Source organism: Falco rusticolus, chromosome 6 (assembly GCF_015220075.1).
Source record: "Falco rusticolus isolate bFalRus1 chromosome 6, bFalRus1.pri, whole genome shotgun sequence".
In the NCBI taxonomy this organism is placed as follows: domain Eukaryota; kingdom Metazoa; phylum Chordata; class Aves; order Falconiformes; family Falconidae; genus Falco; species Falco rusticolus.
The window spans coordinates 63,049,457-63,065,018 of NC_051192.1; the positions used below are offsets into that span (position 1 = coordinate 63,049,457).

At 41.0% G+C, this 15,562-nt stretch overlaps 2 protein-coding genes across 15 annotated transcripts in view; one reads left to right on the forward strand and one right to left on the reverse strand.

Annotated features, from left to right (window-relative positions):
* Position 1: 1 nt before the first annotated feature.
* ITGB1BP1 (integrin subunit beta 1 binding protein 1) lies at positions 2-8,944 on the forward strand. 11 transcript variants are annotated; one of them, XM_037392424.1, is made up of 7 exons: positions 2-41; positions 1,518-1,618; positions 2,531-2,609; positions 3,304-3,440; positions 4,653-4,745; positions 7,680-7,829; positions 8,560-8,944. In XM_037392424.1, exons 2-7 carry the CDS (start codon positions 1,547-1,549, stop codon positions 8,629-8,631), a joined length of 603 nt encoding a protein of 200 aa, XP_037248321.1. In that variant the 5' UTR covers positions 2-41; positions 1,518-1,546; the 3' UTR covers positions 8,632-8,944. The 11 variants fall into 11 exon arrangements, with proteins under 11 accessions (XP_037248321.1, XP_037248323.1, XP_037248324.1 ...); XM_037392426.1 differs by having other exon boundaries at positions 19-41; positions 1,521-1,618; XM_037392422.1 differs by lacking the exon at positions 2-41 and adding an exon at positions 62-306.
* A 281-nt stretch (positions 8,945-9,225) lies between these two features.
* The window catches only part of ASAP2 (ArfGAP with SH3 domain, ankyrin repeat and PH domain 2), a 96,923-nt gene continuing 90,586 nt past the window's right edge, over positions 9,226-15,562 (reverse strand). For all 4 annotated transcript variants that reach the window (XM_037392419.1, XM_037392418.1, XM_037392415.1 and 1 more), the window contains 2 exons: positions 12,846-12,968; positions 9,226-11,892 (listed from right to left, as the gene is read on the reverse strand). In XM_037392419.1, the coding sequence (XP_037248316.1) occupies positions 11,818-11,892; positions 12,846-12,968 (198 nt within the window). In that variant the 3' untranslated portion in view covers positions 9,226-11,817. The remainder of the gene's footprint in view (positions 11,893-12,845; positions 12,969-15,562) is intronic.

Consider the following 15,562-nt stretch of genomic DNA (forward strand, 5'->3'; position numbering starts at 1 on the left):
CGCGACCCGGAAGCGGAAGGGTGGGCGCGCGGCGGGCTGAGGTGAGGGGCCGGTCGGCTGGGGGCGCGCAGCGGGTGCGGGCTGCCGGGGAGGCGGGGGAGGCCGCGGCAGCGGCGCCGGGTGGAAGGAGCCGAGGCGGAGCGTCCCCGGGAGGCGGGGGGGTGCCGCAGAGGAGCGCTCGGCCCGCGGCTGCGGCGGCCAAACCGGCGCTGGGCGCTGCCCGCCCTGGCGGAGCCGCGTTCCCGCCGGGGCCCCGCCTCTCGCCTCTCCGTGGGAAGCGGCGTTGCCGTCGTTGCCGTCGATCAGGTTATCGTCTGGGGCTGGAGGGAGGAACGGGAGGGAAAGCCACGCGCGGGGCCGCCCTTCCTGGCTTCTCCGCGCCCGTCCCGCCGCAGCACCCGGCCTCGGGCAGGACCCGGCGCTTCCCGCGGCCGCGGGGGGAGGGGCGCACCGCAGGGAACGCGCTATGGAGCTGCAGGAGCTCCCTAACCATCTACCGCGTTGGGAAAGCTCGTGAATTACTATCTGCTGAGTTGTGCCTTCCTCAGAGACGGCAGGCAGAATCAGCGAAGGGGGGGGCTGCTGGATCCGCGCTGGTGGCTGGAAGGAGCTCAGTGGGGTGCTGGGTGCCACGACTCCCTGGCAGCACAGCTTGTCGCGAAGGGTGGCTTTTGGTCTGCCAGAGACCAAGTGTTCGCTTAATGACAAACGCAGCAGCAGCCTGGGGACTGTAATCCAGCACTTCATCGCAGATCTAAGCTCCTCCTTATGCATCTTCCATTCTTTTCTGCAGTGTCGGCTGTCTTCAGTAGGCTGTCTGCCTCCTCTGTCCTCTTCCGTCCACCTGCTTAGCATGTCTGAAGCCCTGTAATTAAAATATTCTTCTGTGAAGCTGGGAAATAGGGGTTTTGTGCTCCTGCTTTTTGACACGGGCCAGCCAAATGTTAAGCAACTGAAAGCAGTAGAGCAGATACAGGAAAAATACTTCTGGAATACACTCGGAACTCCCAGTAAATCAGTTCTAAGGCACTAAATATAACATCCTTCTTGCTTGGAGTTTTCAGGAACATGTTAAGTAGTAATGGCTGCTCAGAGAAGTATTACAGTCAGTAGTTTTTCAGAAGTAGGTTTTTTTTAATGGGAGCATAATCTTTGGAGCAGGGATTGCATTGGATGCATTTTGCAGGGCACTTAAAAATCATTAATGCTTTCAAGTGATACTATACATTTTAAGTTTTGTCTCGTTTCTGAATCTGCATCAATAGAAACTGACCTTTGCAATAGTCTGTAAAGTCGGTAGCAGCATTTTTTTGATTAATCAGAGGACAGGGAAGTTTTAGCAGAGAGGTTGAGGGACTTGCCACAGTCACACACAGAGCGCACCAGAGGAACATTGCTACTTCGGTTCTCAAATCCTTTATAAATTTCCAGGTTTTGTCCACAGTTACTCTGTTGTTTGCCAGGAACTCCTTCCCTTGATGGTATGACAAGCATTAATTTTTATTTTTCCTACCTAGAAGATCTTCCTTGATCCAATTATGAAAAAATGTTTAGAAAAGGAAAAAAACGACACAGCAGCAGCAGCTCACAAAGCAGTGAAATCAGTACTAAAAGCAAGGTAAGCTGAATTTAGTATATACTCTGTTTATGGAAGCACTTTTGTTTGTACCAAGCTGACAGTTCAGTGGTTCGCTTGCACTGATGGTAGGGTATGTTTCCTATATAGGATATAAAATGCCATGTTCCACAAGGACAACTTTCTACTTCTGCTGTTCCTCAGATTGTCTTATGAGAGTTAAACCCCCCCTACTCGTTGTAAAGCCCTTGCATTCTGAGATGACTGCTCGATTGCTTCCACAGTGAAGCCCACAAGAGTTTATGGCAGCACATAGTGAGTGAGGTTTGGAGGAAAAAGTAGTACGTTTGTTCTGTAGTGCTAAATACTGTCGTTAAGAAGATGCCTGGTGCTAGGTACCAAGAATTAGTTTATTCTTCAATACTAGTTGGTTACTCAGGATCTCTAAAAAGTATTCTTCATTTTGAATAATGTGTCCATTTTGTCTGATAGGTTTTGGAATGATCATTTGAATATTCTGGATTTTCCAAGGTGCCGTTTCACTTCCCTTGCACTGCTATGCTATTCCAAGCATTGGTGACAAGCATGTAGTTGTCAATTTCTTCAAGTTAAGATGCAGTACCAGAAAAGTCTGGACATAACCTTAAGGTTCATTTTCTCTTTTTCTTTTATTTCCTCCTTCTTTCAGAATATTTGTGGACTTCTCAAGGGTTCCTGCTGTTTTTGTATCAATCTAATCTACACTGAGGCAGAAAGATAACTTCAGGAAAGAAATAGGTGTTGTTGTTTTTTTTCTCCTCATTTTGCAGTGCTGCTGAAGTAATTAGAACGTAAACACTAATTTATTTTTTTTTAAAAAAGAGTTGAGGCAGGGTATCTAAAAGTGAGTTTTTAATATGTTCTCAGTAACTTTCTGATGATCCCGATTTTTAATTTTTTATTTATTTTTTGTAGTCTGTAGATTCCAGTCTTGGGGGACTTTCCAGGTCTAGTACTGTGGCTAGTCTAGATACAGACTCCACGAAAAGTTCAGGTATGTAATCGCAGTTTGAGCAGATACTTGTGGAGCAGGATTAACTTTATGTGTGTTCATATGAAAAAGCAGAGAATGGAAAGGGTTAAAATATGTATTTTTAATAATTGTGAGTGACTCTGTAGGTAGCCTGTTGACTAATGTATGCATAGCTCTAGGCTTCTAAAACATTAATAATGATTCATCTAGGATTATGTCACTGTTTTCAAAGTAAAGTGTCTGAGTAAGAAAAACTTAGTTGCAGTACCAGTCACGGCATAAATCTGGTGTAACTTTTTGGAAGCTATGTTTCTTGCTTTTACATTTGCCCTGAAATAATGGAAATAAGATTTGATTTCACCTGTTCTTGCTCACTAGATCACAGTGTGTCACTGTTGGACCAAATAGTTCATTTAAAACAAATCTATATAGAAAAGGAGAACCAGCTGATTCAAGGTTGTCAACTAAAAATGTGAATTAGTATAAACAACACTGTATCACAGATTCATATGAAACTGTTGCCTTTTCCAAGGACTGTTGTGAATCGACCCAGGACAGTTCATTAAGGAGATGATTTAATATACTGTGGTAAAGTTTAGTGTTTGATGAAAGTCAGCAAAAATTACGCAATTTAATGTTAGTTCCATTGGCACCAATTAGAATAGTGTTACTGTTCTGGAATTCTTCAGAATTGCTTTGTTTTATTTTGTTGCAGGACAAAGCAATAGTAATTCTGATACGTGTGCAGAATTCAGAGTTAAATATGTTGGTGCCATTGAAAAATTGAAACATAATGAGAGCAAAAGTCTTGAAGGGCCATTGGACTTGATAAATTACATAGATGTTGCACAGGTAAGTGGGTTACAAAAGACAATACCAACAACATCAGAACACTAAGCTTTTAGGCGTATTTCTTTCGTATTATCATGTGATCTGACATCTTTTTATGTAAATTTTAGACTTACTAGAATGAAGTAGCTTACTTTAAAAAACATTGTTATGAATCTCAAAAGCTGTCACACAATTCCATCCTACTGAGTAACTGGAGAAGGTGCACCCAAAAAGCAGTTTTGAAGAAGCAGGCTCAGGGCGAAGGCACTTCTCGTGAGTCATTACTGTATAAGTAGCCCACTTGAAAGTTGTTATATTGTCTTGAAAGTTGTTGTATTGTCTTCAGTGCTGTTAGAATTACTATCCAGGAAATAATACCTCCTCCAGATTTCCTCAGTACTGTAGAAGTTTTCCCATAGAGGAAAATGTCAAATTTCTGCTTACAATCACTTATGAACCCATGACCAAAAAACTTGAGTAATATTTGGGTCGTCCTTGCCAAAGTGTGGTTACCTGTACTTACTTTTGTGCTGAAAGCCGTAACTGGTTGTTCTCATTATGTAGGTGATTGTCTGTATCTTCAAAAGCACAGAATGTCTGTTTATCTTACAGCAACTTGACATTTCAAGTACCTGAATATACACTAAAACTCTTTTTACATAACAAAATTGCTGCCAGTGTGGAACATAGATCACCCAGGGTCAGCGCAGCATGCCAGGGCACACGTTATTTCTCAGCCCATCTGATTTGTCCACAGGGCCAAACTCCCCCTGAGATGATCAGTTCCTTTCTGGAATCATGTAATATTTAGAACACAACAGAGTATTTCAGTTGGAAGGGACCCACAACGATCACCTAGTCCAACTGCCTGACCACCTCAGGGCTGATCAAAAGTTAAGCGCATGTTGTTAAGGCCATTGTCTAAATGACCCTTAAAAAGTGACAAGCTTGGGGCATCGACCACCTCTCCAGGAAGCCTGTGCCAGTGATTGACCACCCTCTTGGTAAAGAAATGCTTCCTCATGTCAAGTGTAAACTTCCCCTAAACATTTTTCACATAATGTTAAGAGATGGGAGGAGTGCAAGTGTGGCAGGCAGACTCCACGCAGCAAGATACGAGCCGGGTCAGTGATGTTGCTGATTCTGTAGGCATAAACACATTTTCTATTATGTATCTTCATTGTTCACGTTCTTCTGTCTGCACTAAAGGCTTTTGTTTGTTTCCCTCCAAAGCAAGATGGAAAGTTACCTTTTGTTCCAGGTGAAGAGGAGTTTATTATGGGAGTTTCCAAATACGGCATTAAAGTTTCAACATCTGATCAGTATGTAAGTGACTCACAACAAACTGTCTTTTTGGTGAGAGTTGGAAAGTTGCTTTTATTTTTTTCACTGACAGATGAACTGTTTGACCAAAATGTCACTTCAGGCTTTAAGCAAAAGTCAAAGAAACAGACAAAAAAAGCTCTCACAGCAGCACTGCTTAATGTTGTTATCTCCTCAGGGCTCTGTATTTCCTAGTTGGATTGATTTGGCTTAGGACAAAAATCCATCCCTTTTGAGATAGAGCACCAGACAGAAGGCAAGCAAGCCCTTCTGCTCTTTGGGCGCACCTTTCTCTCTCTGTAGTTGTCCTGCCATCCTCTCATGTGGAAGAGCAGCATGACTCTGGTGGCCAAGACCGCTCCTCAGCCTGAGTTAGTAATGCAGTTCCTGTGCAGTTGTGGAGAGGAGAAAACAAAGCATGGGGCTTTTTTTCAGTAATACTTGAGTTATATTCCTCTTTAAAGTTCCAGCCTTGCACCCCTAATCCAAGAGTGTGAGTTTGCTGCAGCATTAAAGCCTCATGATGCCGCTTTATTGACCAAGCCTATTTTTCGTTTGCATCGTTTCTTACAAGTAGTTTATTTTCCTTTAGTGCACTTCCAAGTAGCTTTTTTTGCTAAAAATAAATAATCCGGTCTCTTCCCCAGGGCCCTCTAGTTGCCTTTGTGTAGCTTTGTATTGCAGCCGTGTGGTTTCTTTCTGGTGGCCCTCAGGGCCCCAAATACCATAAATACTTGGCCTTGATGATGTCATGACCCATCAACAACCCAGGAATGCCTGTTAGTACAAGCCTCGAGTATGAGGACGGTGAATAGCATTGCTCAATAGCTGAATACTCTGAAGAGAACCAAAAAGTTTCCTTTGGTCCCCTCAGAAAACACCACGCTTGTTTCCAGTGCCTGGGAGGAAGTGTAGTAGTTGTTACTCGAACTTTGAATTCTTTCGGGTTCTGTTTTTGCTGTCTTCCTAAATTGTTAATTCTCATTAAGAACATAGGTTACACTGTTATTTGAATTCCTTTGTACTTTGATAAAGATCAAATAGGTATTTTTAAGACTTTTATCCATCATTCTTCCGTCTTTAAGCTGAAAGCATGCACAAGCTGATAAAGCCTTCTGTGATTAAGCTAGCTTGCACTGGCATTTTATTGCACTGCATTCTACTTCCCAAATTCTGGCTTTTTGCATCTTTTGTCATGGCGGACATTTAGTTTGTCCTTTAGTGTGTTAGTCCACGTAACTTTTCATAGAGCTCCAAGATGGGAAGGTTTTCTCTGCGTTCATACAGAGAATTCAGTCTTTTATGACTTTGGGGGAAAGGCCAATTCTGTGATTTGTAGATGTTTTTGCAGGTGAATAGGCAGCTATTTATTTCAGATGCCAAAAAGAGAACGGATTGCAGGATACAAATGTTTTCCTCATGGATTTCAGCCCGTGTTTGAGAAATTATTTCATTAGTGACCTAAATATGTACAGATATATAATTCACTGGTACATTTCCATTGTCGGTGGATGCAACCGTTAGAAACCAAAGGTGAAGTATTTACATAAGTCACAGAGTCTTTGCCCGCCTTCACATTCCATTTGTGTGTGCTTGTACGTTATATGTCTGTACATACACTTATGGCACAGTTTGTCCACCTGTCACCTCATTTCTCTCTCAGATGTGAAATCCCCTCAGAGCCAAATACTGGAAGGAGGGAAGGAAATGAATTTGTACAGAGTGACTGCGTACTTAACAGAATTCTATCCTCCCTCTTTTAGTGGTAATCCACATGCACATTAGCACTGTAGCAAGTTCCAAGCAAGTAACTAAAAAATTACAAGCAGTTTGGAGCAAAATCATGGCATCTTTCATACAGAGACTGGAGAGTTGATCCACTAAGTTCCGTGTCAGCTCCAGCTGCCTTCAGTATGGTACGATGGTGACGGTATGAATATTGTGATTGTCGAGTGAATGTTTTCATTCATTTCATTCACGAGTGATGGAGATGTTCTTTGGCAAGGTGATCTCAGGAGCTCTGACAGAGGCTTCTCCCTTCATGGTTTCATAGTAGGGATCAATCTCACTGTCCATTTTTACAGCTTCTATATCGAAATGGGCATTTCTTTAGACCCTTCAGCTGCTGGCAGGGACAAGGTGTTTGATGCCGTGAACATGGAAAACGAGCTGTATGGAAGCCGTAAGACCCTAGAGGTGGTATGACTGGAGTAAACCAGATGAGCCTTATTGGCTGGGTAGGATGGCTTGAGAAGAAAGGCTTTGTGTAGGGTAGGTCTGCAGACCTTGCACTGGATGACATCAACCAACCTTTGTGGAATGGCCAAGATCAGAACTGTTGGGACTGTGCTGAAACCCTGCAACTGCAGTGTGGAGAAGTCTCCTGGACTAGATCTCTGCCAGAGTCAGGATCCATGCTGTGGCCAGAAGTGGCCTGGCTATATCCGCATGGCTACCCACCCCCAAAGCAACTAACCTTGTCCATGCCCTCTTCTGGGAACAGGGGAACAGTTTCTCATGCATACGCTTCCTGGAACAAAGGCAGGGGATTGTCTAGAAAAATACTGTAAAAGCAGAAAGTTGTTTTAAGTTACCTCTGTGCCAGAGGTACAGTGTACCACCGGTCCTACTCACAGAGGGCGAGTGAGGACAGGTTGGAACCCGATGTGTGCTTCTGCAGTATGGCCAGGAATAGAGTCCATATATGAATGCAATTCTAAAACAGAAGCAAAAATTAAAGCTAAAACTGTGTTAGACCAACACTTATTTTTTTAAAATGTTGACTACACTCTCATTTAAAAAAATTGTAATTTTGCCAAGGAATACTCTTCTCGGTAAAGAAGTATTCTTTTGTAGGAGACAGAATTAAATCAGGTGGAAAACTGAAATAGCTGTTGCAGTGTTCCAGAGTAACTTTTATTTGCCACATGGTTTCAGGATGTGTTACATAGGCATGCTCTCTATTTAATTGTACGGATGGTCTGCTATGATGATGGTCTGGGAGCAGGAAAAAGTTTACTGGCTTTGAAGACAACAGATGCAGCCTCTGAAGAATGCAGCCTCTGGGTATATCAGTGCAATAGTTTGGTAAGAGTTTATGTTTAAAGTATTTAATTTAGGTATCAGTATTTTGATTGTAAAGGGAGATTCTAAAACCCAAGGCCCTTGTGAAGGCTTTTTGGCAGAAGGGGAATTGCTCAATCGGAAGAGAGCATAAACCTGGGGAGAAAAACCCTGCTGACTGCATTTGATCAGCTTTGAGGAAAAATATTTCCATTCCCTAAAATTGCTAATGAATGTACACGCCAGAGAAAGCTCTTTGCGATTTCAAGAGTGCTGATGTAGCTGCTAAGGACAACCCTCTGTATTTTCAAAGACAAAAACCTTTTAAGATCGGACAGGGCAGGAACAGATCAAGTTAACAATTCTGGTAACAGAGCATGCATTCATAGTTATAAGGAAGGGAAGCGATCCTTTCTTAAGAGTAGGAGAATTCATTGTCAGGATACTTTTAAGACACACACCCTTAGCAGCACTGGGGGAACACATGAACTGACTTTCTGAATGCTGGTATCATGCTATGATGAAAGCTAACAACTCTGACTTGTTTCAAAAGAGTTCATTTAAAACAGCTTCCCACATGTCATCGCAGACCACAGAAATCAAATTAGATGTCATTGTGCTACTCCACTTTGCATGTCTGCCTAAAGAATGATAAAGGCCACATTGCGCTTTAAATGAGTTTTGAGACATTTAGAGGTTCTTCAGAAAGTGTTAATATGTGTGTTTGGGTGTGTTTTTTTGTTTTTTTTTTTAGGAACAAGCACAAGCTATTTGCAAAGTGTTATCTACAGCCTTTGATTCAGTTTTAATGTCAGAGAAGTCCTGATTTTCCTCAGCAGCACGTGACAGTGCAGTACAAGAGGCCTCTGCATAGGGACAAAACAGGGCTCCTCTGTGATACCGCAGACCGGCTGTAGCTATACACAAACCTAGAAGAGATTTGCTGTGCAAACAAGAGCCATGCACCACTGCACATGGTACTTTGTCATGCCCCAAACGTGACTTGAAGGAATTATACCATCTTCGGTTTCCAGGATAATAGAAAATTTTATATTTAACATTATTTTTTTCCTAAATTGTGTTTTGTATATTAATGTCAATATTGTAGAAATGTAAAATAAAACTGACACTTGCTTCTATCTCTTTGTCTGAAAAAGAATTTGTTAATATAAGCTTCACTTCTGCTTAGCCTAGATACTAGAACAAAACGAGAGCAAAGCGATAATAGGTAGCTGTTTGGTTATTTACACCTCTAATTTCATCTTAGGTGTGCTGTCTACACAGTTTCTATGTTCAACTAAAAATCCAGAAGACGTAGCACTTGAGCAAAAAAATGTACTTGTTTGTATTTCTCCTTTATATGTCAAAAGGAACAATATTGCCTAAGCAATGCAGAGTAACAGAAGAGACGTAGCCAAAGTGATTTTAAAAGTAGTTTTATTTTTCCAGACATTTGACTGGTTAACAAGAGTAAAATTTATTAATCATGCTCTAATTATAAATCACTGCATCCAGGACATTGAAAATAAGAGTTGATTTTAGGTTATACAATATGTACAGTTGCTCTGCAACTAAAGAAAATAAAAACAACTGAATTGAATATTATACATCTCATAGCATTCTAAGCTGCATTTTAAGTGTCACTTGCTCCTTTTTAAACAGTTAACACAGCAACCTAATAGTCTGTCTATTAACAGGGTTTTTTTGAATCATTATTTTAATCAGATTTGAAAAGTTGTATGAAATATGCCAAAATTTTGGACTTAAAATTCTTAATTTTATATTATAAATAGATATCTACAGGCTCTAGAATTTCTTTTTCCCTCTGCCAGAGGAGCAAACTTTGAGAAACATGGAAAAATCGAGGGGTAAATTTTGTTTAGCTGCTCTTTATTGGTCCTCAAGATTGTAGCTGTATGCACTGTTAGTGCCGTTATGTTGTGTTCTACAAGTTTCCTGGTTTCTAAGTGACCAGGGAAGAAGGCTGTGATACTTTAAAGTGTATTCCTCTTCTAGCAGAACTCAAGGAAAATTTGCATCGTTTAACTTTACGAGTTGTTACATACACTATAAGATTCTGTGTTAAAAATACTGTACATTAGGAGATCTGTGCAAAATAATATGCCCATTTACTCTCTAGACTCTATCAGGGATAGAAACATACAAAATAGTGTTGCAAACTGAACATATCAGTAAGTGAATAAAACTGTAGTGCTAAACTATTACTCTATGGTTTTACCGGGAACTTTGAAAATACAGACTAATTTGCTTCAACTTGCAACAAAAATATCTTGAAACATTCCAGTTTGTTCCCCATTTATTACTGCAGCAACAGCATCTAGGAAATCAAAGTTATGCATGGACTTGGCTGTACCCACACTTTCGAGAAGCTGTCAACCAACTGTACCATGTAGGAAAGGCAATACAAGGTAAGATCAGTGTTGCTCTTCCAGCACTAACGCAACGGGATTTTTTCTCCACATAAGCATATATGGTGCTGGCCCATTTTCCATTCCGTTCAGTATGAAATGGCCAATTTAAACACCATTTGTCAGAAATTCAAAGTTCTCTTGATAAATCTAGAGATACAATATTCACAAAATGTGATCAAAGCCAATGTGACCTAGACATCAGTTTTTCTTATTCTATGCCATCAGTTGTTTTCCTGTAGCATAAGCAAAACCTGGTACAATTTCACAATATACAAACATCAAAATGACATCATTTTGGTGTTGGTGTTTTGTATTCCATCAACCAACTATGAACTATCCATGGCCTAGCCTTTTTTTTTTTTTTTTTTTCCACAAATTATTAAAACAAATTTAACAGTGTAGCTACCATATATGTGGGTATATTATATAAATACAGAGTGAGTGAGCAAACTATCATTGTTTGCAAGGTAGTGGCACACAAACTTTATAAAACGGAACATAACGTAGCGTACTTGTGAGGTGTCTGATACCCTATTGACCAAGGATAATTATCTTAAGTGTTCCACCAAATATGTTCTCTCTGTGAACACATTGCTGGATGATTTAAGAAAATTCAAGAATTTAAAAACAAAGTCTAATCACTATAATGAGACAAGTGTAAGAAATGCTCTGCAATCCATCATCATAGTTGAGTACATTTCAGGAAGTGCAGTTTTCATATCCTTGAGTTAATGTAGTAACTCGTTAATATTGCCATAGTTTAGTTAGCCAGCAGTAGTCACATTAAATGACCGAAATGGATGTAACGTACATAAAGAACATTCAAAAAACAGGTTCTACACACGTGCAGCATAGAAAAATGAAACAGTCTCAAGCTCACAAAATTAGAACTAGGAAGTTCAACGACTAACACAGATTTCAGATAACTTTACGCAAATATCTACATCCGTTCTGAAAGAAAGAAGTTTCTCTTGTGGTAAACTGAAATACTTTTTTGCTTTTACCTGGCCAAAGACACCCGATTAAAAGTTTCTTCTACAATTGTTGACATCCTGGATGACAGCCAGTGTGGCAAGATGCTGAAGTCCTTTTAGAACTATGCAGCAGCTCGCGTGTTTTGGTTCCAACACTTCAAATGGCACTGAGTGTTGGATAAACTCACTGCCCTGTTAGATGCACACGATTTCTTTGACTGGGGAAGCAACACTGAACTGTGGTACTGTCATGTTACAGAAGGGAGAGTAAAATTACAGTGAATTGATTGAAAAGAACAGTCATAATGTTGTGATGTTCACACACTTAGATGGATTTTGATTGTTAAAGCTTTTCAGTTCACCTTGAAAAATACAGGAAGAATTGTTTTCTTTAAAGTGTAAACTGCTCACAAGAAGTTTTCACATAGAAAAAGTTTTAGAAGTCCCAAAATCAGAATGATGGCAATAAAAAAGTAAGCTACAGTACCTAGGACTTGGGCAGTGCTCTGGCAAGGCATCTGCAGATAGGTAGATGAAATGAAATAGAGCAAAACATATTTCTGTGACCGCTGGAAATGAGAAATGTCTCCACTTATCAGTAGCAATTTAGTCAACAATAAAGTGCACAAATGATACAGGGAAAGCTCCTTTCCGACTGGGATCTCCATCAATATGACCAATCTGAAAGAGTCCAGATATTTTTCAAGTTAATTTCAAAACGCTATTTCAGTCACACCAAAATGAATACCAGTCACCTTCCTGCCTATAACATGCAAGCCTCTCCCTACATATTTTTTGCAGTAGTGGTGTTTTTCTTTTGTGAAGAGGAAAATTCAGTCCTACTGGGTGCACTCATTTTTCAGCTGTAGACGTGTCTTTTTTTTTTTCTAAATTCAAATGTATTATCCAGTTCTTTGAAAGTAACACCTCTTAATGCAGTATACTGCTGCACCATTTCAGCGCATTCTGTAATGCCTCACAGCCCATGTTCTGCCTCTGTTAAGTTGCTTCTTTTTCCCCCACTTACCAATCACCGAAAGGTAAAAGGATAGATGAAGCTTCAACAGTTTTGGGTTTTACATGCATCTATTTGTGTTTCTGCAGCATTATTGTCAACTTAGATGCAATTTGAAGTTCTATTCTTTGTTAGCTAACAGAGTAATGCAAGTATTTTCATGTGTAACAATTTCCCAAGACTTTGTAGCTGATGAGAACCTGGGATGTAAATAGTTGAGATGGTTTCCCAGCTCAAATAGACCATTTCTCCCTCTCAGTCAGCTGATGAGTTAGGACAATACAAAGCTGTCTTCTGAGGCCCACCACCCAGCATCTGGAACAGTAGCAGATTCTTAATTCACTGACACCTCACCCCAAGAATTTCCTGAATCACACAGACCATGTCCCCTGTGTATTGTGAACCTCACTAATCAGGTTTGGTTTTTTCTGAATGAGAAAAGCTGAAAATTTGTCTGGTTTGATTTTTTTTGAGCAAATGAAATGTCTGGAATCAGGTTCCCATGAGATGAAACTTTTCTTGTTATTTGGAAAAACAGCAGGGGACCTTCTGAAGTCAGTGTCAACCTCTAGATTTCATTTCTTTCCAAGTGTGTTGATAGAAAATGCAAAACACTCACCCACCACTCCTGATCTTCTTCACCATCAACCACGATAATATCTCCCTCCGAAAACGTAAGCTCATCTGGGTTATCTGCTACACAGTTGTAAATTGCTTTTACTCTCTTGGGTTTAGTTTTTGACTGAAATATAAAAATATGTAAATGTAAAAAGCAATATAGCAGAGAAGAGACAGAAGAGACTTAGAGCTGGTCTATAGGAAGCTTCAGAACTGCTTCAAACTGCTACTTTTCATAGGTTAGAGTTCAGCTGTATCTTTTACGCTGGGTGCTCATGCTTCAGGCTGAATTTGGCAGCACCCAAAGCCTTTTGGAACCAACGGCACCTCCAACAGGGGCCAGGTTCCCCTTAGCAATCTTCCACTGTGACTCATCCAAACCTGTCCTCAGAGCTGTGTATCACAGCAGTGAGAATGATTTCATGCAGGAGGCAGGCTGATCAAGTTCAAGTGCTACACAGCAAGTGTAACAGCACCAGCATTATCAGAAAGAGGCTTGAGCCACCTGCCAGTATGCCCCTTCTTAATTTGCTAAACCCATTTCAGCAGTGTACAAACCCTCCGAAACATCCTCTGCCTCTCTGTAGTGCTTTGAGGACTGCAAGCTACAGGAGTGTGGTTTGGCAACTCTTCTAATACGTAAGTTTAATAAGAAGTTGCAATACTCCAATATTGCAGTGGGACTCCAATCCTAGTTGGGTTCTGTTTGAAGTGATGCTGAAATTGTTTTGCTCTGCTATCACAGTATCCACTGTCCTAATCTCATACCCCTCTCGGTGCAACCCAAGCCTTCTGCTACTTTTGTTTTCAGCCTCCTCATTCTCTATTGCTGACTGACAATAATGCTACCTACCTAGTCTTTCCATGCAAGGAGTGAAGAGGCACAGGACCTGGAGGCAGGGCATAAGTTCCTACCATGAGTCCACCCTTTTCCCCTCGTTGCCCCAGCCACAGCCAGCAAAAATCTCTCCTTTCTACCCTAAGATGTGAGAGCAGAGCTGTTAAGTGCCATTTAGATCCAGAAACAACTGTTAATGCAATGGGTGTATGGGACAGAGGCTCCAGATGGGATAAGGAAAAGAAGGTCTCATCACCATCCTGGAGACTCCCAGGCACCAGTCCCAGCCTCTAGTCAGGTCAGCCATGGAGCAGGAAGCTTGTAAGGAGGGAAGAGAGTCCACTCACAAGTCTGCTTCTTCCTACCAGCAAAATGCTCTGCTGAGGACAGTACTACCCAACAGCTTCTTAACGTGCAATTTTGTTAGAGCTGAGCGCCATGCAGAAAAAGGAGGATGTGTATGGGGAAGGAGAAGAGGTAGCATGATGTTATGCTCCTCTGTAACTATCCATTTGCATTTCAATATAAAAAACTGGCCCTGCCCAGACCAGGCATAACTTTAGGCTCCAGCTGTTGGGCACACCCTTGTGAGCTGGCAGCCTTGCACGGCATCAAGGCAATTTTGCCAGATGCTCCATCTCAGTCAAGTTACAGTTTGAACCACAGCCACCTTTTAGGTCAAAAAGGAAAAGCTTCACACCAGTACAACAGTGATATAACCACTAACTTCAAAGTACAGTAATTACAGGTATTTCTTGTTCTTTTGGAAGGCAAGGAAATGAAAATAGATCCCATTCCCAGAAGACTAAAAACTTCCAGGAAAGTTTCCCATGTATCTACAATATGGTTCCAAAAATCTAAAATATACATAGAAGAAAAAAAGATGCATCAGGAATTTCCATGTGAAAATTAGACTATTAGGCAAATGCACTGTATAGGAGATAAGCTGCTGGCTACATGCGCACGTCCAACTAGACCTCTTTTTTCTTTACTCTTCAGAAGTAAAGCACTTGTGCAATCATTTCCTAAACCTGGGCTGGCTTCTGGATCCTCTGGCAGGGTAAGGACTCAGCAAAAAAGCTGGAGTATAAGGCTAAATGGAGCGATTTAGCCAAAGTACTTTAGCTAGACTGATCTAGCTAAAAGCTCTTTAGCTGAGGGGCCCTTGACTAAATCTCAGCTAAGATGCTTTAGCTAGATTGATTTAGCTAAAGCACCTTAACTAGCACATACTCCCTAAGCCAGGTTTCCCTTAATTCTTTGTCCTATGACAGAAGAAAATCATCCAGCTGATTTTCTCAGTCTCACAAAATTCACCCTACTGAAGCCCTAGAGACACCTGAAGAGTCAGATCTGTTCTTCATATTACGTGCAATTAATATTAGACAGTGGAGATACTGACTGTTCCCTAGAAACTAGCCAGGATAGCTCATTTCGTCATAACTAAAGCAATTTGTCCTATAAAACTAAAAAGGAGTGAACAAGATAGAGAAACTAATACAACTTTCATTTATACAGAAACCCAGGTAAACAGCCATTTCAGAACCAACGGATGTGTTCAGAGTATGTGGCCAATGCTCACACCTGAATCCCAGAAAACACAACAGAAATTGTGATAAGAGTTCAACAGCTTCACAAAATAAATATGGCAGTTCCCTCTGTGCACGTAAGCAAAAGGGATAGATATTCCATTTTACACTACTCAGACCGTTTTGTTTTCTTGTAGCCTAAAACATGGAAGTTGTTTTGATGCAAGAAAGACAGTAACTTGATTGAACAAGAGTGGGGGAGGCAAGAAAATAGAAGATTTTATACTCCCAACTAATGCAAGATGAACTCCAGATGCCTCCGTGGCTTTTCAGCATTATTATATGAGAAAC

Bases quoted from the DNA above. Each gene is read 5' to 3' on its own strand.
- ITGB1BP1 (XM_037392424.1), top strand. From the start codon at position 1,547: ATGTTTAGAAAAGGAAAAAAACGACACAGCAGCAGCAGCTCACAAAGC. The intron at 1,619-2,530 runs GTAAGCTGAATT...TATTTTTTGTAG, and splicing joins AAATCAGTACTAAAAGCAAG to TCTGTAGATTCCAGTCTTGG. The intron at 3,441-4,652 runs GTAAGTGGGTTA...TTCCCTCCAAAG, and splicing joins ATTACATAGATGTTGCACAG to CAAGATGGAAAGTTACCTTT.